At 36.4% G+C, this 21,751-nt stretch overlaps 1 protein-coding gene across 10 annotated transcripts in view; it reads left to right on the forward strand.

The window, feature by feature from the left end:
- The window catches only part of MRTFB (myocardin related transcription factor B), a 179,228-nt gene that overhangs the window by 117,915 nt on the left and 39,562 nt on the right, over positions 1 to 21,751 (forward strand). For 9 of the 10 annotated variants that reach the window (XR_015548522.1, XR_015548521.1, XR_015548523.1 and 6 more), the window contains 5 exons: positions 10,284 to 10,349; positions 12,412 to 12,467; positions 13,614 to 13,689; positions 17,404 to 17,565; positions 18,871 to 19,049. Coding sequence is in view for 7 of the 10 variants with exons in the window: in XM_087416985.1 (XP_087273111.1) it covers positions 10,284 to 10,349; positions 12,412 to 12,467; positions 13,614 to 13,689; positions 17,404 to 17,565; positions 18,871 to 19,049 (539 nt within the window). In the remaining 3 variants the exon portion in view is untranslated. Of the gene's footprint in view, positions 1 to 10,283; positions 10,350 to 12,411; positions 12,468 to 13,613; positions 13,690 to 13,793; positions 15,108 to 17,403; positions 17,566 to 18,870; positions 19,050 to 21,751 lie in introns of those variants that run through there. The other variant, XM_087416988.1, reaches the window with a different exon arrangement.

The raw sequence follows: 21,751 nt of genomic DNA on the forward strand, positions 1-21,751 counted from the left end.
TCTACCACATACATCAGTTCAGAAATACCCAAGCCTCAAATTCATACAACAAAGCAAAACAGTATTGGTTCTGCTCCGTGATAAACACTTGCCCATAGAAAATCCTTTTGGTGATTTTTTCTTAAATTTGGCATAGTAGTCTCTTTTCTTAGAAAATAGTAACTCAGTTATATACGCTAAGTATGCAAAGTTAAGTAAAGCATGTTTATTAAAACTTCTATATTGTAGAAGGTGCTAGAATATAAAGATGAAGGCTAGAAGGAGAAATCGTGGCCAAAAAAACCCAACAAAACCTAGAATTCAGTGTGATAGGGAATACATAATGTAGCTGTTATTGTAGTTATCAAAACATTAAAAGATGAAGTCACCATTAGTGGTTAAGAGAATTATCGTGGTGTGAGGAGGCTAGCTAGGAGTGGGGTGGGAAATAAGAAATTTGATTATTGAGTAGTTTCTTAAAGTGTGTTGTTCTGCTAACTGTTCTTTTCTTTATTGAGGTAAAATTCACGTAATATAAGGTTAATCATTTTAAAGTGAACAATTCGGAGGCATTTAGTTTATTCACAATGTTGTGCAACCACCCCTCTAATTCCAAAACATTTTTATCACTGTGAAGAAAACCCTGTACCCATTAAGCAGTTACTCCAATACCCTTTTCCCCCCATTTCCTGGCAACCACCAATCTGAGCTCTGTCTTTATGGATTTACCAATTTTGGATATTTCACATTTATGGAATCATACAATATGTGACTTTTGTATCTGGCTTCCTTCACTTAGCATAATGTTTTTCAGGTTCATCAAGGTTGTAGCACACATCAGTACTTCATTCCTTTCAATGGCTGAATAATATTCCATTGTATGGATATACCACAATTTGTTTATCCATTCATCTGTTGATGATGTTTGGACTGTTTCTACTTTTTAGCTATTGTGAGTAATCCTGCTGTGAACATGTATGTACATGTATGTGTGGGTACTTGTTTTCAGTTCTTTTCAGTTCACCTAGAAGTGGAATTGCTGGGCTGCAGCTGTTCTTAACTAAAATTTCATATAATGAGCCTTAGAAAGAGCTGCCAAATGTTCTAATTTTGTATCTTGTGGTCCTTTTCTCTGATAAAGATGATATAGTTCAGAGCCAATGAGTGACTTGCCAGTTCACTGACTGAATTCTCTCCCCTAAGCTGTTGCCATTATTAGTTGGAGCATTTCAGTAATAAATAACCATGTTTCTCTTTTCATCTTGCTCTTTACAGTCTGCAATGATTATTTCAAACCGCCTTCACTGGTCTGAAAACTAACTTTTCCTTCATTTATCTCACTTTCAACAGATGACCTTTCTTCCTCCTTCTCTGAGAAAATAAAAGCCATCATTTGGGAACTCCCTGGACTTCCCAGACCAAATCTATAAACCTACCTGCAGCTGTATCCAGTCCTCATTGCCCTCCTATTGTGATAGAGGAAGTGTCTCTTAACAAAGGCTGTCTTTGTATGTTTTGAATCCCCTCCCCTTCAAGGGACCTGCTGCCTCCTATTCTCTCATTCCTTCTCATTCATATTTATTCCCATTCTTTCCCTTCCCTCCTTCCCCTCCCCTTCCCTCTCTCTTGCTCTTCGTGAGTTATAAACTTGCTCAAGTATGTTTCAACTTAAAGTTCCACACCCCTCAAGCTTTTCACCTTCTCTCCTACCCTTCATGGGCAACATCTTAAAAGCATTGCTTCCATTTACGTCATTCACACTCTTGCCCCTATGTTACTCCTTAACCTCCTCCAGTCTGACTTCCATCCCTCACTCCAAAAAGTAGCTCCTCCATGTAGTAAGACGGTTGACCCAGTTGGTCATGACCTCCATCTAGAAAAACTTTTACAGACATCTTCCAGGCTCCTCCTCCTTAGGCAGCTTCCTCTGGTTTCCTTTGTTGCATCTTCATCCCCTGGCTGACCTATAAATGGGCTTTTAATTGTTGACTTTCCTAAGAGTACAGTCCTGGACTTCTTTTGCCTTCTCTTTCTATATTCTCTACCTTGGCAAACTCCCATGGCTTCAAATACCACATAAGTGACAACTTCCAAATTTCTGTCTCCTGCCAAGACCTGCCTTCTGAAATCTAGACCCATATTGCCAATTGTCATTTTGACATCCTCACTTCCAATTCAACCATGTCCAAGACTGAAACTCCCTACTGGCCAACTTGTCTCAGTAAGTGGTTTACCCAGGTGCATAAGCCAGAAACCCTGGAGTTATCTTTGTTGTTCTTTCTCCTTCATACACAACATCTCGTCCCTTACTACATACTGTTGATTTTATTCTAAATACATCTCAAATCTGTCCATTACATCTCGCAGCTATGTTGGAGTTGAAGAAAAAAATGAGGTTTCTACCCTGGAACATCAGAAAAATTCTACCAGATTTATAAATAAATGCGTGGTTTACAAGAGAAAGCTTAACCTGAGCTTCTGTCAACCGCTGTAAAAATATCTCTGCATTCAGTCAAAAACCCAGCCCCATCACCCTTACTACTTCTTTTGATATCTTTTGGTCCCTTACTGCTTATTAGTGATACCAAACTTTACTATTATTTTGGCATGATATTGCCGACAGTCTTAGGTGAGAGAAAGTGAATTTAAAGTTACCTTAAAAAACGATGATGTACGTTGTGGGGAAGGGATGAACAAAAAGGTACTCTCTTAGCCTGTAAGTGGGAATATGGATTGGTGCAACCATTGGATTGCAGCATGCCCCTATCAAAAGTTTAAATGCATGTTCCATTATTAGAAATTTAATCTATATATATATCATCAAAGGATGCCAAAAAATGAATGAGAATAATCATTGCAGCATTGTTTAGAATAGCAAAAAATCTAGAAACTTAAGTGTATATGGTTGATACATCCATATGTTAGATACAGCCATTAACACAGCCAGTAAGAACAATGAGCTGGATTTCATGTTATTTTTTTTTAAAAGCAAATTACTGGACTACATGACTAGTGTGATCCCACCCATGTATTTCCTTTGCATATTTTATATTTAATATTGCCAGGATATTCACGAAACATTCTCTGGAGCCATAGAAATTTAACAGTGGTAACCTTTGTGGAGAAGGACTGGAAGTGTAGGGTGCAGTGGACTGACTTGTACTTTTCTTTTTAATGCCTTTTTTGTGTGCATGTGTCAGTTTTATTTTAACAAGTAGAAAAATTTCTTATAGAACGTGGATTTTTAAATAGGGATATTAGTGGTACATATAGTGGTATATTTCTGAGTCCCGGGCTCAGAAGGAAACCTTTCAGAGTGTGACTTCTTACCCTTTGACTGCAAAATAAACCATTCACAGCAAAGAAATATAAATACATGAATCTTTGTGGAATTACATTTTTAAGAATCCTGTTGATAATGGGGTAGGCTCTGCATGTATGGGGGGCAGGGGGTATATGGGAAATCTCTGTACCTCCCTCTCAATTTTCTTATAAACCTAAAACTGCTCAAAAAAAAAAATCTTAAAAAAATCCTTATGGGGCCAGCCCCGTGGCTTAGCGGTTAAGTGCGCGTGCTCCGCTACTGGCAGCCCGGGTTTGGTTCCCGAGTGCGCACTGACGCACTGCTTCTCCGGCCATGCTGAGGCCATGTCCCACATACAGCAACTAGAAGGATGTGCAACTATGACATACAGCTATCTACTGGGGCTCTAGGGGAAAAAAAAGGAGGAGGATTGGCAATAGATGTTAGCTCAGAGCCGGTCTTCCTCAGCAAAAAAGAAGAAGAGGATTAGCATGGATGTTAGCTCAGGGCTGATCTTCCTCACCAAAAAAAAAAAAAATCCTTATAGTTTTATCTTTTTTTTTAAAAAGTGGTTATCTTCACCAAGTATCTAAAGTAATCATAGTAGTAGTAGCAATAATAATCACCACCACCTTTTAAAACGTTTATTTTTAAAGTAAAGGAAAAGTAGTTCATCAGTCTTTTGCCCTTTCAATATAAATTCTTTGAAGATGTTTCTTGTCCTCACCTGATTAAACAAATGCAAATATGTACCTTACTGCTCAGCTGCTGCTGAATACAACACAAAACCAGGAGTGAAAGGGGCCCTCAACCTTCATGGTTCTAAGGTGTTACTCAGAGGCAGGTTAATCCCTCCTGTATCTAAATTCAAAAGATAACATGAGAATGTTGGCTTTTCTAAATTGTCTTGTTTTATAGGATCAGGCTGCTAATTTAACACTATTTAAACAATACATAATAAATTTTTGCCAAAGTCCAACCTCTTCATTCTTTTAATTGCTCAACCATCTGTTTGAAAAAATTCAAAAACTGAAACCAGGGTCTGTTTTTTTTGCCTAGTATTGACTTCAAAGTCAATACATCATCAATTCTAGAGTATTCTTTAGCTTTCCATCTTTGCTTTTGCTTCTGGTTTACCCAGTCTTCACTTGACTGCTCAGGTTTTGGGGTTTTTTCACCCCTCGTGATTCTGTCGTTTATTCTGTCCAGTGTCCTGTAATTAAATAATACACATTGGCTCTTCTCTCTAACGCGCACACAGCCGCTCATCTCCCTTCCCCTCCTCAGCCCAGCCTCCTTCATACCCCAGAATTGAAACTAGCTATTTATAAAGAATTTCCAAGACCGTGGCTGCCTGCCATACTGCTTCCCAGAAAGTGTCATTTCTGCCTTGTTTTTATGATATACCGTCCTCAGATGTCCCCTTGCAAACCCCCGGGCCAAAACTGTGCTTTGTTTTAGCTTGTTCAATTCATGCTAAACTGCTATATGTTATTAAAATGCTGCATAATTTTTTTTTCTTTAGAGTGAAAAGGCACTTTAATTACATCATATTAAGGAAACATTTCAAACATTCAACTTACAGAAACAAAAGAGAATAGACATATCTTGGTTCAAAAGGCAGCTGGAAATTTTGAAGTGGGCTATAAGTATTATGTGAAAGACATTATTTTAAGGTTTTTTATATTGGAAACTAATCCTAAAATTTTGTTCTAAAGGCTCTTTAAACCATTTAAGAAACGGAGGAAAGGAACTAAAAGAAGATACTTTTAAATATCTAAACTATTTGTGATGCTGAATAATAATGACATTTCATCTTTACCATTAGATAAGCTACCTTTCATTTTTTGGAATGGTGGTTAAAATCGTGTTTTTACTTTTCTTCTATAAAAAAAGCAAATTCAAAACACTTCTGTTGACACAATATTGTTTTTATCTGGTGTACCAAGGAATAACACTAAGTAGGATTTTCAAAATTATATGTGTTTTTTCTCTGTGTTGAAATGTAATAGGAAACCATGAACGTTAGCCCTAAGAGATAATAAGACATCATCTTGGAAAAATTCAATAATTAATTAAAATTTTTTTCTCTAAATGCAACAGATATAAAGTAGTCTGTATGCATGTTCCCACACGTCTGCTATAATTTCAAAGATGATGGTTTGCACACCAAGAAATTAGTCTCCTTACTTTATGGCTATGCCTTATATGGACCGCATGGGGATATTTCTCCTAGGAATTAAGGAAACAACTGGAAATAAAGAATGAACTTTATACACAAAAATTCCATCATAGCGTTATTTATAATTGCAAAAATTGGAAACAACCTAAATGATAAACAGTAGAGGGTATTTAGTAAACTATGGCATGTCCACCCAACAGAATATTTTATGTAGCTTGAAATAATAAGAATGTTTATCATGGTATGTACAGTGTGATCATAGTATGTAGAAGCAGAGAATCAAAAGTTACACTTAGGAGACAGAGGAAATATACCAATATGGTAACAGTGGTTGTGTGTTTCTCTGGGTGATGATAATTACTGGTGATTTTCTTTTTTAGTTTCTTCTCCCTCCTCTTTTATATTCCCTCATTTTGTGTAATGAACATATATCACTCTTATAATAGGTAAGAAGATTTTTTTTAATAAAAAATAAAAGACTTGGACTCAGGCTAGTTAACAAAGATGACACATATGATAAGCAGATGGCTCTATAACCTCACCTCCTTCTATTGATGGGGGTCGTTTGCATACCTCTTGTGAGTTTTGTCGTCTGGAAATACAGAGCTGTTATAGAATTTCAACTCATGGTAACTATTTTTGCACAGAGAATACAATGCCAGCTGAATAATGATATATATATATATATTTTTTTTTTATATCTGCCACTCCCTTTTTTTGAGAAAAATCAAACAGGTTTAAACCCAACCATTTTAAACTTAAGGACTTCTTAGGACCATGTGTTGGATTATTTTGTTTCTACATTTTTCAAAGATAAAGACATTATTTGAAAATATTCAAATGTGAGCAATTGTAACATGAATTTTATTTCAACTCTATTATTACTGTCGTTTGTTTTCTGAAAGGTGTAGCCATTCACTCACTGAGTGTTTTGAACTTTTTTCTCCCTGAGAATTCTATCACAGATTTACATGTTTTCTTTTCTTGCATGTAATTATTTGTGAGGTGGCCACGGAGGATACTGAATTTTAGTCAATTTACCAATAGGAAGGAAGCTATAATGTTAGCCCAGTAGCACATTCATCAGCTCAACTAGGCACCAGGGGGAGAGAGCTCTTGGTTCGATTTTTGGACATGAGGCCATCGCCAGGGAGACTGGCTCCTTAGGTAGCTGTATCACCACCACCCGCTGCCGCCACAAGAAAGCAGTGCTGGACCAGTGTCTAGTCTTCTGTTTGTGGCTACAGAAATGCAGTCTTGTCAACACACGCAGAGTATGTCAGGTTTTCCAGAGATCAGCCAGTGTACCAGTTTATTCATTGGTCTTAAGAACTACAACTGTGCGACAGGCCCAGTGGCATTCAGTGATCTGGGCCTTCCCTCCCACTGTGTAGACGTGAGTGTGGAGTCTGCGAAGGGAAGAAGACGGTCCCCCAGAGAAACTTGAGAAAGCATCTTGATCCTGCAACCACGAATGCCTCTGTGATCATTAATAGTGTCAGGGCCTCTATTTTCAGGGTCTCTTACCCCCTTCACAGTCCTAGATAAGCACTACCAAATTCTGCCCAACTCTAGTTTTCCAGTGTTGCAGGACAATTAGGCTGTCTACATCATCCAAGCCTTGTTCTTCCTGGCCTTGGACGTTCTGCCTGTAAGGTGCAGATATTGGTTGTCATTTATTACATGGTAACTTTTTTACTAATTCAATGAGTGATAAGTACTAAAAGGAAGTTTGATATTTTCCCAACTTATGAGCCTGTACCTACTTGATTGATACTTTTTTTTTAAATTTTATTTATTTATTTATTTTTCCCAAAGCCCCAGTAGATAGCTGTATGTCATAGCTGCACATCCTTCTAGTCGCTGTATGTGGGACGCGGCCTCAGCATGGCCAGAGAAGCGGTGCGTCGGTGCGCGCCCGGGATCCGAACCCGGGCCACCAGCTGCGGAGCACGCACACCTAACCACTAAGCCATGGGGCTGGCCCCTGATTGATACTTTTTACAACCATTAGTTGTTCTGAGAAGAGCCTCTATCAACTTATGAGTGACTAGTTATATTTAATATGAACAAATACTATAATTGTGTTTCAACACTGACCCAAAAGTGGCAATGTACCTCACTCTGGAAGGGCGTTGTGCCTCATATTCAGTATAATGTATCCAGTGCTGCCCACCTATTGGTATAGATGAAAACTAAATCAAGCTGGGTAATCAACAGTCTTAACAACATAACTAGTTATTTGCCTCCTCTTCTATTCATGTTCTTCCTAATGTCTTGGCTTAACAACGGACCTTCCATTCACAGCTGCTGCTGCTCTTCGCCATGTATGCCATACATGCACCTTGCAGTCACTAACAGACACCTAATAGTCTCTTAATAAACGAAGATGCCTGGGGAAGGCTGCCTGCCACAACTGTTTTGAGTAATACTTACAGTGTGATGATATTGCTTCTTGGGAAAATTATATAGGCAATGATGAGAGCATCGATTGGGAAGATTATTCTCCTACCTTTGAGCAGAATGACATAAGTAGGATTGTTCATTTGTTTTGCCATGTAGAAAACTGGATGGAAAACACAAATGGTTCTTGTTTCATTTTTGTTTTATTTTAACTATTGGCGATTAGTGACATGCATTCATTTCATGTGTTACCCTCATGTTAGCAGATAACTCCACACATCAGCCTGAAAGTGTGATTTCTAGTCAAAGACGGTATAGCTGACAGGGCTGCTGTCAAGGTGCATGAGGGCAGCTGACCAATGTACAATCAGGAGACGCTTCAAGACTAACAAGCTGTTATCATCAGTGTTGACTTGCAGATCAAGTGGTTGCAAATGTATCCATCATCCCGAGATGCCATTGCCCAAAATATCTATTGCATTCGATATATTTGTCTCACAAGTACAGTGCTTTTTTTGTTTGTTTGTTTTAAACCAAAGAAGAGGGCTGTTTATGTTTTCATTACCCTTTCTATTTTACTCCTTTCTTTGAGGATTCCCTCAGGAGAAAGGAAAGCTACTACTGCTAGAGGTTCTCCAACAGACATGGACCATCGTGTTCCAGAAGTGTCAGCCTTTGAACTGGAGATTGTTCTGACCCTTTTCTCCTCTCAGTATTCTTTTCTTGGAATTCTGCCTCTTGAATATGGCCATCTTAATTTCAGACAAGCATTAACTTTAGCATTCATAGAAGAATGTTAGAGGATGCAGGCATTTGGGTACTATCAGATCCACAGTTCATCTCCTTGGTTATTTTTGTTCCTAGTAAAGTACAGTGGGAACATACCATCCTCAATAAACTGTAAGTTATCAGGGAAAAGATCTTTGTCTTAGAGCATAATTGACTCAAAGTATCACAAAACATTTTAATGTGAGAAACATGTGCATATATTTTTTTGACTCATTAAATTTTTCTTTTGCTTTGTGTGATAGAATCTTAATTGCTTCAGTTCTAAATGGGATGTCAGTGAAGCTTTGTGATCCTATGACCGCCAAAAGAAGCAAAAAAAAATCAATATTTAATAAAGGATGACATTCATATCTAGCAATGAATAAGAAAATATGTTTAAAAGCCATTTTACAGTCTAGGCTCTTTTTGAACTATCTCTAAGATTGTGCTCTGCTCTGCAGTAAGCACAAGGGCAAGCAAAAAGCAAAGGATAGGAGGGCAGGGGCCCTGGAGTTTATTGCAAGTGGGAGCCATCACGTGCATTGCATTTGAGCCTGGGTAAGAGACTGGTCCAAGCCAGCCTCTTGTTCCAGCCATCACCCCCTTGCTAGAAAATTCTCTGTCTTCCTTCCCTACCATTTAAGAAATACACATAGGTAAATTTTTCTTTTTTTCTTATTGACAACCCTTAAGCAGAACTTAATAATCCTAAACTTGGTTTTCATCCATGGTTTGAAACAAAAATCAAAGTGGAAACTTAAAACTGAGTATAAGGTAAACCAAGAAAAATATTTTTCAGAGTTATTTCATATATTCCTCTTTTTTGAAATTGGCTCCTTTTCCAGATAAAAATATAGAGATGCTATGAAAGGAATCTGCTTGAGAAATCTGGGGGAAAAAATTAGTTTTGATTAAATTTGGCAAACCAGATTTCCACATTTTGTGACATATACCTCATTCTTTACCAGTTCTAATGATTTATTTATTTACTCTTTTTTATTAAAATGATAAGGTTTCAATTGATTTGTGACTTTCTTAGAATTTGTAGAATGAGGTATGGTGTTACATTTGTGCAAAGATTATTAAACGTTAAGCTCTTAATTTAGAAATTTTCCTTTGGGTCGTCAGTAATAGCTCATAGGACTAATTTTTATTATGCAGTTGGCCTTCATTAAAACTATTTAAAGTTTGCTCCAAATGGCGTAATCCCTCCAAATAAGTCAGTCTTTCCTTAAAATAAAGTTTTGCTATTAACTTAAAAAAAAAAAACTAAGGCATGTCAAGAAATCTCACGTTTTCATTTCTACAAATAAGACTTTTTTATTAACAAGCCAGTGTATAAGCCAACTGTTTTTATTTGCTGAGTACTATGTGATTGTATTTAAACAGCAAATACTTAGCTTTGTTCATCAAATTAAGATTATTAACTAAACAAAAAATATGCCCAGAGAACTTCAGAGTTCACCAAACAGGCAGAAATCACAAACTGAGTTTCTTTTTACAAGTTTGATGGTGCCAGGTAGTATCCGTATTCAGTTATGAAATAGAAGATGTTTGATAAAGCTTAGTTATATTTCTTCTGGAACTTCATAAGTTGGATCCTACAGGTGCCTATAGACTCCAATGGTGATTATTTCCTTTTTACAGTGCTCCAGCTGAGGCTGCAACAAAGGAGGACGAGAGAACAACTAGTGGACCAGGGCATCATGCCACGTAAGATTTGTGTCATTGTCATCTCTAATGTGATATAACAAAATGGGCATGTCCAAGAAGAACCTGTATCTCACTCTACTTACAGTTGTATCCATTGAATCAATGTACAGTTACCAAATGAGTTTATAGGGAAAAACTGGGCATCAGCATTGCCAACCTAAGAGAATCATTTAAAATACATTTTGAAAACGAGATGCAGCTTAAAAGATGGACTTGAATTTTATATTATACAAAGAACACTTTTAAAACTCTGTAGTTAGGGTAACATCAGTTCTTCAAACTTCAGTGTTTTTTTTAGTTTTGAAATAATTGAAGTGATCGCTCTACATAATGGATCCAATGTTACTTAGACTTGCAAACATAACATAATTAATTAAAAACCTTGTTCTTTAATTTAATTCAAATTAATTATCTTTGATGCTATAGTATGATCTATATAATAAGTGTATCTCAGTTACAAGACTAATAAACATTTTATTTATAATTAATACAATCTTTCTTGCCCAAGTACAGATATTTCCCAAGTACCTCTAGGCTTCATTTCTTCATTTTTGAGAGTTGATTAATTTTAGAATATTTGTCCAAGTTGTCTTTTCTACCTTTAATCACCAAGTTTGGAGGTGATTTTCTGTTTTAGAGAGGAAGAGTGGTTGTGTTGTGTAGGCTGGTAGGATTATTTATATGGATTTTAGTCTAAAAATTGATTTCTCTAAGAGTAACTTACTTGGCTTTAAAAAACCAGAAGGAAATTACAAAATGCATTTATGCATCCCAGTCTTCTGAATCGTTGATACTACATTTTTTTGGTTTATGATAAGGAATGATTTTTCTCTGCAGTAGATAACTTTTCCCAATTAAGTTTTTTTTTCTGGACTACTATTAATTGACTATCTAAATATTTTAAATCTAGCATTGTGAGATAGAGTCAAAAGCTGGTTTGATAATCTGCCAGATTTCTCCACCACTACATTCCTGACTATGAACCAATCAATCAAATAGGATCAAATTATAATGTTTAAGATACCACTGCTAAGCCAGTTCTAGTCTGCTTTTGGGAGCTGGTCCTTAGCCAGACCTGTTTCGGCTGGGCTCCTGGAAGTCTGCAGTGCTTCAAGTACCAGAGCTGAAAATTATGTTACCAAGAGCTGATTGGCCACGTCTTGGAGGTAATAGCCCCATCCACATCATCTGACTGCCCACGATTATAGTAAGTGCCAGGTGTTATCAGACAATGGTGGAAATACATACAAAAGATTCTGTAAAGATAATTGATAGCAATACTGTAGTAGGTGATATTTTAGTGAACACTGCTTACCCTCACTCTGGGATTCTGGAATATTTAATGTACTAACAGTTAACATATTAAAGAGTCACTATGTCTTTAGAGTGAGTTGCATTGTGGTATGGTAGAAGGAGCATGAACCTTTCAAATTCAAAAATTCTAGATTTAAATCCCCCTTTGACCACCATCTAGCTATATGACTTCAAGAATTCATTTAACCTCTTTGAGTCTTTCATCTGTGCTGGGGCTATACCTACCTTTCAGGGTTATTGTGATGATCAACAACAATATAACCATGATTGACCACAGAGTACAGGGCTAAGCCCATTGTGGGTTCTCAGTAAATGGTAACTCAGATCTGGTAGACATGGAGTGCAGAGTGTCCTCATGTTCAAGGTTAGATCACTCCAAGGTTAAATGTCCTGTGGGCAATAGCTTATATGGCCATTAAGAAGAAAGACCTGTCAGAGAATCATCAAACAGTTCCCCTGGTAGTGGTAATTTTCCCCAGCTATTGGTTGGAACTATTTGCATTGTCATTATATATGCAATTCTGTTTTAACCGTTCACTTGTTTTATTTGTGAAATACATAATTTTAATTCTGAAACATTTAAGGTTTCAAATTTTGCAGATCTCTTAAAAGAACTGGTAAATAAATGGAACCGTAGATGCAAACGAATAAGACTAAGAGGAAACATCAACATGATATACTGTAACATTTGACTGAAGTATTAACTCCTCTATTTATACCACGGAAACGATTTCTTTTCTTCTCATAGCTTTGAAGAGCCCAGCGGCATTCCATGAGCAGATAAAAAGCTTGGAACGAGCCAGAGTAAGAAATTTCAGTTTAAAATGTTCTACTTCTCTCTTGTGTTTTAAAGTAACTGTAGACAGGTAGCAGTCTTCCTCCTAAATATGTCAGTAGAGAAAATGTAGCGTATTTTCAGGATATATAGTGTATAAAGTAATATATTCCGCGGTAGTTTTATCTTGGAGGTTTGTGGACAATACATGACATTCAAATTTTGTTCTTTTAAAACCAGTAACTAGTTTTGTACATAAAGGACAAGTCACACTTCTTCACTTTCTAGCTTTCAGGGCGTAACAACAGTTTTTAGAGTCATAATGGAGTAATTCTGCCATTTGTTACCCCTGGAGGCAGACAGCCCAAGTGTTGTACTGACACCAGATCCTTAGTTGGTTTCCTTATTGGGTCTATGTTACCTGTACATTGGAGCAAGGGTAGGAGAATTTGGAATGAAAAAATATTGCTACATTCAACTCTGCTTTATTCTTTGAGATGACTCCATCTAGTTGCACATTAAATTGATGTTTGTTATTTTTCTTTAAAAAATACCATTATGCACATTCATTATTTTTGTTCTAGGGAAAACTTCTATCATGTGATATGAAAGTAAGCATGTTCCAAAAGTTCCTTAAGAATTTTCCCAGGACGCAGGAATCATCTCTCAGAGTCTTATAAAATATAAAACCCATTTTAAAGCCCTGTTGTTTAGAGTTGAGTACAGTTCTGAATAAGAAAATATGATCAAGGATGTGAACTCATCAAAGAAGATACATTAGGATTTTTAGGAAGTTTGTTATCTAGGTGGATTTTTACTTGAAGTGTAGATTTTATTAATTTAGATACTCAAATGATCAGAATCCTATGTCTGTTCAAAAATCATCTTCAAAATTATGAGCCTTTGCCTTTTTTAAGTTTTAAAATAAAAGTCTATAAAGTGCTTACTTTATACCAGCTACACTTCAAGTTCCTGTACGATTTTGAAGGCTGCAGTTTAAATTATGTATTGGATAATAATTTCTCATAGTACTAATTTCTACTCTTTTCTTCCTCTCAAAATCATGACAAAAAGGATATACAGTTTATTTAAATGGAGTACCTTGAGAAAATTGTAAAACCACAGTAAGTCATAAACAATTTATGGTAAGACTTTCTCGTTATTTTTTTCTTAAGACTGAAAACTTTTTGAAACACAAGATTCGGAGCCGACCAGATCGTTCTGAACTTGTCAGGATGCACATTTTAGAAGGTAAAGGTTTTATTTCTGCTTATTTTGCTGCATTTTCTCAAGAAAAGATGTGAGAATTCCACCATTTCCATTTATTCCCATTTTAATAACTTTTTACCCCACAGGCTGACATCCTCCAAATTGGATAGCAACATGAAGACCCAAAGCTAAAATGTTATGTTAGATACATGGGGAAGGTTTGATTCTCCAAATAACCAATTGATGGACTGAGTCTTCCCCACCAGCTGGTGCCATAGGTATCTCTACCATACTGTTCTGGAAAAACATTTTCGGTCCAGAGGATTTCTGCATCAGTGAGGGACATGTGCCTGCTCTTTAAGTAATAAGAGTACCATAGCCACAAATCTAACCTTAAATTTTCAGCTACTTGGGCCCTATTATGTCTGCCTGGTACAATGCCCACACCTAACATTTTCTCTTTGTTGCTGCTTACCCACAACAATCTAGCTTGATCTGACCATTATCATAAACACCCTCTACTCAGCCCACCAAATTTTCTCCATGATCTAGCCTCATCACTTATGAAATTGGTAGAGAGAGTTCCATTCCATCTTTGGTGAGACACATGGCTTAGACCAGGGGTTTTTCTCTCTAAAGACAGAGCATTCTTGAAAGCCGGTATCTCCACCATAAATTCCCAAGTTACATTTTCTTTCATTCTTTTGCTTCTCTAACTTATTGAGCAAGACTAGGAACTTGACCCTGTGATAGTCTTGAGTGTGTTAAACCTTGAGAAGATATAGAAAGAATCTGAAAACTTCTCAAACGTTTAGAGACAATTATCAGGCAGAAGGAAGATTAGATTTGTTCTCTCTGGCATAATGATAGAGTTAGTATTAGAATTAGATTGACATTACAAAACACTCAATTGTAACTCAACATAAGGAATAATATCCTAAAGGTCAGACATGTCCAAAAATACAATCTTCAGGAAGTGATACAGTTGCCACTATTAGAGGTGTTTGTTCATCGGCCAGCAAGCTAGATACCAGAGACCCAATAAGTGAGCCAGTTGGATGCCTGCCTTCATGGAGCTTACATTCTAGCGGCAGAGACCAATAATAAACAGGCAAACAAATGAATTCCAGATTGTAAAAAGTGCTCTGTGGGGCATGCAGGCTACTGTGATAAGGAAGAAGCACAGGCTGACACCACGTTAAGGATGCTGTAAAGAAGCTCCAAGCATCAAGTTGGTCTCCATAATCCCAACTAGGGTCTCTTCTAATGCAAAGAATCTAGGATTATGTGACTATCTTCATATCTGAGGCAAGAGGTGAGAGGTATATACCTTTCTCTACTTTGGGTTGTGTTCTGAGAAGTCTACTGGACTGAAAAAGCTTTTCCAGAACTCCAGTGGTAGGGTAGGAGAGACTATCAGCTGTCAGGGATAAGTGATCTTCAAAGAAGCAAGTTTACTGGTAAGTAACTGGGTAAATGGCCTGAAAATATCTTGACCTATAAGGGACATTTTTGTAGGAACAATGCTGTCTGTTTCAACTTGCCTTCTAACTATAACGGGCTTTATTAATGTAATTAGAACCAAGGCAAATACATTTAACTATCAAAAGAAATCATCTTTGCTTTTGTTAAAAAAAAAGACTACCCAACATTTAAAAACCTAATCATGTATATGAATGAACCATAAGTGACATCTATTCTCAAGTTGGGTTTTTTTTTTGGTGAGGAAGATCAGCCCTGGGCTAACATCCATGCCAATCCTCCTCTTTTTGCTGAGAAAGACTGGCCCTGGGCTAACATCTGTGCCCATCTTCCTCCATCAAATTGGGATTTTTGAAGTAAGAAAGAATGTGTCATCTATAATTTTAAAAATACCTTAAAACCACCCCCCAACTTATTTTAACGTTCTCCTAATTTTGATTGGATTGGATGTTTGGCAGACAAAAGTCTAAATTATTTTCTGAAGTTCAGCAGCTAAAATCCAGCCTCAGCCTCATAGAAATGAGGAGGTAATAAGACTAGGAATAGAAACATACCAAAATGCCAGCCTCTAATTACTTGCTTTTGGAATATTTTCTTCCCAAATCACTCTTAGGTTGATGTTTAAATGCTTTTGTTAAGATCTAGGTAGGATAATCTGCCTTTCTCCTTTCTCCCCTTAACACCATCCAAGTGCTATCAGGAACATATTTGGGAAGAAAATCCCTACCTATCATCTTCCTATATGGCTATAAGTGTTTTATCTAATAAAATTGGGGCCACAGTTGCTTATACAGGAAAATTATAAATGTGAGATGGGCTCACATGTTATTTTAACTTAGAGAAGTGTGCCTTTATTTGCCAATATTCTGAACTAGGGCTAGGGCCTTCACTTTGGGGAAGGCTTTGATGAATGGAGTTTACATCATCTTTCTTGCATAAAACATAGCCATTATACGTGACCTACGATTTCCATTTATGGTAGAACAAAAATTTAAAGACATTTGAAAAGCAATCTGAGTTTAAAAACCCTAGATTTTACAATTTTTTCCCAAATCTTTTACAGTTGTTAGTTGCCCCAATTTGACAGTGATTTTTTTTTAATGATTCACCTTTATTAAGTCTTTCCAAAGCATTTAACTTAGGTTTCCAAGAAATAATAATTTTCTTTTTGAAGTTTATCATTTTCCGGTAATGTTTAGTTAAATTAGGTATTGACAGTAGCAGTCACAATAGATATGAACTATTTTGTGGACAATCAAGGTTGACTTTTGGTAAGCATATAACTCAACAAATGGAAAGAGAAGCGCTCAGATGTGCTGGAGATTAGTGTGTCAGTTCTGGACTTTTCAGTGAGCTTTGGATTTCAGCCAGGATATTTTACCTACAGAATGGAAAACAGCAGTTAATCCTGAGATTACTTATGGGGAATTTCATTAAAAGACCTACTGTATAATTTAAGAAACAGGCAACTTTCAACTCAGAAATTTGGGTTTAACACTTCATCATTATTTTTAATCAATGATAAACATTATTTAGAACAATGGAATAAAATGTTAATGAGTTACCAAAAATACAAGTAATTGACAGAATTAAGCAAATGAATGAGTTATGATTTATAGTAGCTTCACATCTGTTGTACACCTTTATGCATTTGTAAGTAAATGAGTTGATGCTTCTATAGATCATTAATTACCATGTAATTGAATGTTCCTAACAGACACAAGGTTATATATTCAGAAATAAACCCAAATTCTTTATTATGCTGCTGGACTCTGAGACACACAGGGATCAATCCAAGAGTATAATTTCTAGCTCTTCCCATTGACTCCTGCAGAGAGTCTTATATCCTAAGATGTAATGTCTCCCCTCTAGGAATTGACTTTCCAATGAAGCCAGATCTAAAACTGTAAACTTCTTGAGCCACGGACCACATCTGTCTTGTTAATCCTTTGTATCCCCAATACCTAATAAATGTGAATTTGACCCTCCTATCATAAATGAGCAATAGCAGTACCCCATTTTTGGCTTGAGTTTATATTAATTTGAGTCTGAGAGCATCCATCCTGTATAGACAATATAAAGCTGGATATCCAGGACTGAAAATATAAAATGTATACTGGAGCACTCGTAAACAGTCATTTTCTCTTTCCATGAATATGTTGAGAACACATAAATATGTTTAACCAGTTTAAATTAAATTAGTTGGCCTGAAATAACATTAATGAATAGAGATAGTAATTCAAGTAATGGTTAAAACTGTGTTTCCTCTTTTAGAAACATTTGCAGAGCCATCCCTGCAGGCTACTCAGATGAAGTTGAAAAGAGCTCGACTAGCTGATGATCTGAATGAAAAGATTGCTCAAAGACCTGGTCCTATGGAGCTGGTGGAGAAAAACATCCTTCCTGTAGACTCCAGTGTTAAGGAAGCAATTATAGGCAAGACTCTAAAAATTTGCTATTTTCTGGGAGAAGGAAAAACTTAGAAGTTTTAAATAAAACAAATTTGATTAAAAAGACCAACACCAATCATAAGTATTGTTTTCTGGGTGAATTAGAAATTGATTAAAACTCACACTGATTCCCATTATTATTGTTATCATATTATGTATTGTAAGACTAGCATCTCTTACCAATTAACACAGATTCCTCTTGTTACCTCTGAAGTTTAAGTCTTTAAGTTCTGGTTTCGTTATCATGTTTTCTAAGTTAAACTTAATGTGTTATACTGTTTAGTTTCTGTTGTTTTTTGTTTAAGATTTTTATAAACTTTTCATTACTTTAGTTCTATTTACTTCTAGGAAAGATAAAGAAAAGTAGCTTGTTCAGTGTTAGTTCAGCAAGGTGAATAGCAGATGAGTGTAGATGTATTCATTAAGAATGGTAGCATCTGTCCATTTTATCCCAATCTTACCATACTTAGTTCCTAATGTTTCCCTTTTTTTTTCTGGCATAAGCTTTAGCAGAAAAAAATTTTTTTCCAGAATAATGCCACTTATTCTGCAAGCAATTTTGAAAAGTTAATATCCTACTTTAAAAACTCTTATAGTTTCCATTACTCATGGGGCACTTCATATTTTACATTAGTATGAGTTTAAATCTTAGGCAATTTGTAGTCAATAATTCTAAGTAATATAGTCAACTATGATTCCATTCAATCCCAAAGAGATGGACCCCAAAAGGTAAGCTGTCAGTATAGCTGGGCTGCTCCTTCCAGTGGGACTTATTAACAGATACCCAGTCATAGCCCCATTTTCCCCATTGCCTCATAATGTTTTTTAACAGCTAGATTCCAAATCAGAATCCAGACAAGGTCCACACGTTGCCTTTGGCTGATATGTCTCTTAAGTCTTAATCTCTTGGGTGGGTCTTCCTCCTCCTTTCTTTTCTTACTATTTATTTGTTGATGAACAGGCTTGTTTTGTCCTCTAGCATTTCCACATTCTGGATTTTACTGATTGCATTTGCATCCCCAGGTGTCATTAAAAACATTCTTGTCTCCTGTACTTCCTGTAACTAGTAGTTGGATCCAAAGGCTTGATCTGATTCAGGTTAGATTTATTTTCCCCCAAGTATTCACCATAGGTAGTGGTGTGTTCTTCCATTGGGAAGTACATTATGTTCAATTGGTTTTTTTTTTACCAGCTCCTTAAGTTCTCAGAATAAACAATGTTTCTCCTTCTTTTTCATTTTAAGCTTGGTATGCCAAGGCCAAGATAAGTTAAGAATCATTTCTTTCTTTAGGCGTTGGGAAGGAGGACTATCCCCAAACTCAGGGCGATTTCTCATTTGACGAAGACAGCAGTGATGCTTTGTCTCCAGACCAGCCAGCCAGCCAGGAGTCACAGGGGTCAGCTGCGTCCCCAAGTGAGCCAAAAGTTAGTGAATCGCCATCTCCTGTGACTGCAAACACTCCAGCCCAGGTATCACCTTTCTTGTTTTTAACCCCTTTAATAGAGAAAGTGCCTTGTTTTTTATATATCAAGGTGATACATTTTCACCAGAAGAAAAGTCTGCAAGTGCTGAAAAATATAGATTTTCACCTGTCATGCAAACACTGTTAACCTTTTTCAATAGATTGTTACATTTTATTTCTGTTCTATATACACATTTTTATTTTACAAATGGTTTTGTAACTCACATTTTAAAAATTTTCACATAACTCTTTTTTGAGCTATAATTCACATACCATAAAATCCACCCTTTTTTTAATCATCTACACCATTTTAAAGCCTATAGTTCAATAGTATTAAGTATACTCACATTGTTGTGCAACACTCTCCAGAACTTTTCATCTTGCAAAACTGAAACTATACCAGTTAAACAACAAAACCCCATTCCTCTCTCCCCCAGGCCCTGGCAACCACCATTCTATTTCTGTCTCTATGATTTAGGTATCTCATATCAGTGGAATCATACAGTATTTGTCTTTTTGTGACTTGCTTATTCTACTTAACATAATGTCCTCAAGGTTTATTCTTGTCATAGCATGTGACAGGATCTCCTTTGTTTTTAAGGCTGAATAATATTCCATTGTATGGATATACCAAATTTTGTTTATCCATTCATCAGTGGACTTTTGGGTTGTTTGCATCTCTTGGCTCTTGTGAAGAATGGTGCTGTGTACATGAGTGTGGAAATAACTCTTCAAAAGACCCTGCTTTCAGTTCTTTGGAGCATTACCCAGAGGTGGGATTGCTAGATCATATGGTAGTTCTATTTTCAATTTGTTAAGGAACCTCCATAATTTCTCCACAGTGGTTGCACCATTTTGCACTCTCACCAACAGTGCACAAGTTTCCGATTTCTCTACATCCTCGCCAACACTTATTAATTTCTGTTCCTTTCAGAGTTGCTATTCTAATAGTGTGAGGTGATATCTCCTTATGGTTTTGATTTACATTTCTCTAGTGATTAGTGATGTTGAGCATCTTTTCATGTGCTTATTGGTCATTTGTATATCATCTCTGGAGAAATGTTTATTTTTTATTTTTTTAAATTTTTTCCTTAAGACATTCTTTTTTTTTTTTTTTGAGGAAGATTGGCCCTGAACATCTGTTGCCAATCTTCCTCTCTTTCTTTTTCTCCCCAAAGCCCTAGGACATAGTTGTATATCCTAGTTGTAGGTCCTTCTAGTTCTATGTGGGACGCCGCCTCAGCATGGCTTGATGCGTGGTGAGTAGGTCCGCACCCAGGATCCGAACTGGTGAACCCCAGGCCAGCGAAGCAGAACACGCAAACTTAACCACTACGCCACTGGGCCAGCCCCTTCTTTGCCCATTTTTTAATCAGGTTATTTCTGTTTTTTGTTGTAGAGTTGTGGGAGTTCTTTATATATTCTGGATATTAACCAGATATATCAGATATATGATTTGCAAATATTTTCTCCCATTCCGTGGTTTGCCTTTTCACTCTCTTGATAGCGTCCTTTGATGCACAGAAGTTTTTAAGTTTGATGATATAGTTCCATTTGTCTATTTTTGGTTTTGTTGCCTATGCTTTTGTTGTCATACTAAGAAATCATTGCCAAATCTAATGTCATGAAGCTTTTCCTCTCTTTTCTTCTAGGATTTTTATAGTTTTGGATCTTACATTTAGGTCTTTAATCCATTTTAATTTTTGTATATGATATAAGGGTCCAACTTCATTCTTTTACATGTGGATATCCAGTTTTCCCAACACCATTTGTTGAAAAGACTGTCCTTTCCCCATTGAATGGCTTTGGCACTCTTGTCAAAGATCATTTGACCATATGCATAAAAAGTTTACTTGTGGGCTTTCTGTTCTATTGCATTGTCTTTTTGCCATTACACACCGTTTTGATTATTGTAACTTTGTAGTAAATCACTATAGGGAGTGTGAGACCTCCAACTTTGTTCTTTTTTTTCAAGACTCTTTTGGCTACTTGAGGTCCCTTGAGATTCTGTATGAATATTAGGATGGATTTTTCTATTTCTGTAAAAAATGGCACTGGGAAAATTCATCCTTTTAAAATGTTCAATTTAATGGTTATTAATATATTCTCAGAGCTGTGCAACTATCACCACTGTCTGACTCCAGAACATTTTCATCATCCCGAAAAGAAACCTATACCCGTTAGCAGTCACTCACCGTTACCCACACTCCACCCAGCTGTAGGCAACCATCAGTCTACTTTCTATGTCTGGATTTGCCTGTTCTGGACATCTTCTATAAATGAAATCATACAAGATGTAGTCTTTTGTGTGACTAGCTTCTTTCACTTAGTAAAATGTTTTTAAGGTTCATCCATGTTGTAGCATGTATCAGTACATCATTCTTGTTACAGCTGAATAATATTCCATTCTATCAATATACCATATTTTGTTTATCTTTTCATCAGTCAAGAGACATTTGTTTTGGAAATTTGGCTATTACAAATAATGATGCTATGAATGTGTGTGGACAAGTTTTTACGTGGACATGTTTTCATTTCTCTTGGGTGTATACCTAGGAGTGGAATTGCTGCGTCTATGTGTAACTTGCTTTTATACCTTAATAATAATCATAGTGGTGTTTCCTTGTTGATAAATATACATTTATATCATTTTAATGACTACATAGTATTCAAACTGAACTGATACGATATATCTCTTTTAACCAATTC

Source organism: Ceratotherium simum, chromosome 26 (assembly GCF_057802395.1).
Source record: "Ceratotherium simum simum isolate JZ-2026a chromosome 26, ASM5780239v1, whole genome shotgun sequence".
NCBI classification, from domain to species: domain Eukaryota; kingdom Metazoa; phylum Chordata; class Mammalia; order Perissodactyla; family Rhinocerotidae; genus Ceratotherium; species Ceratotherium simum.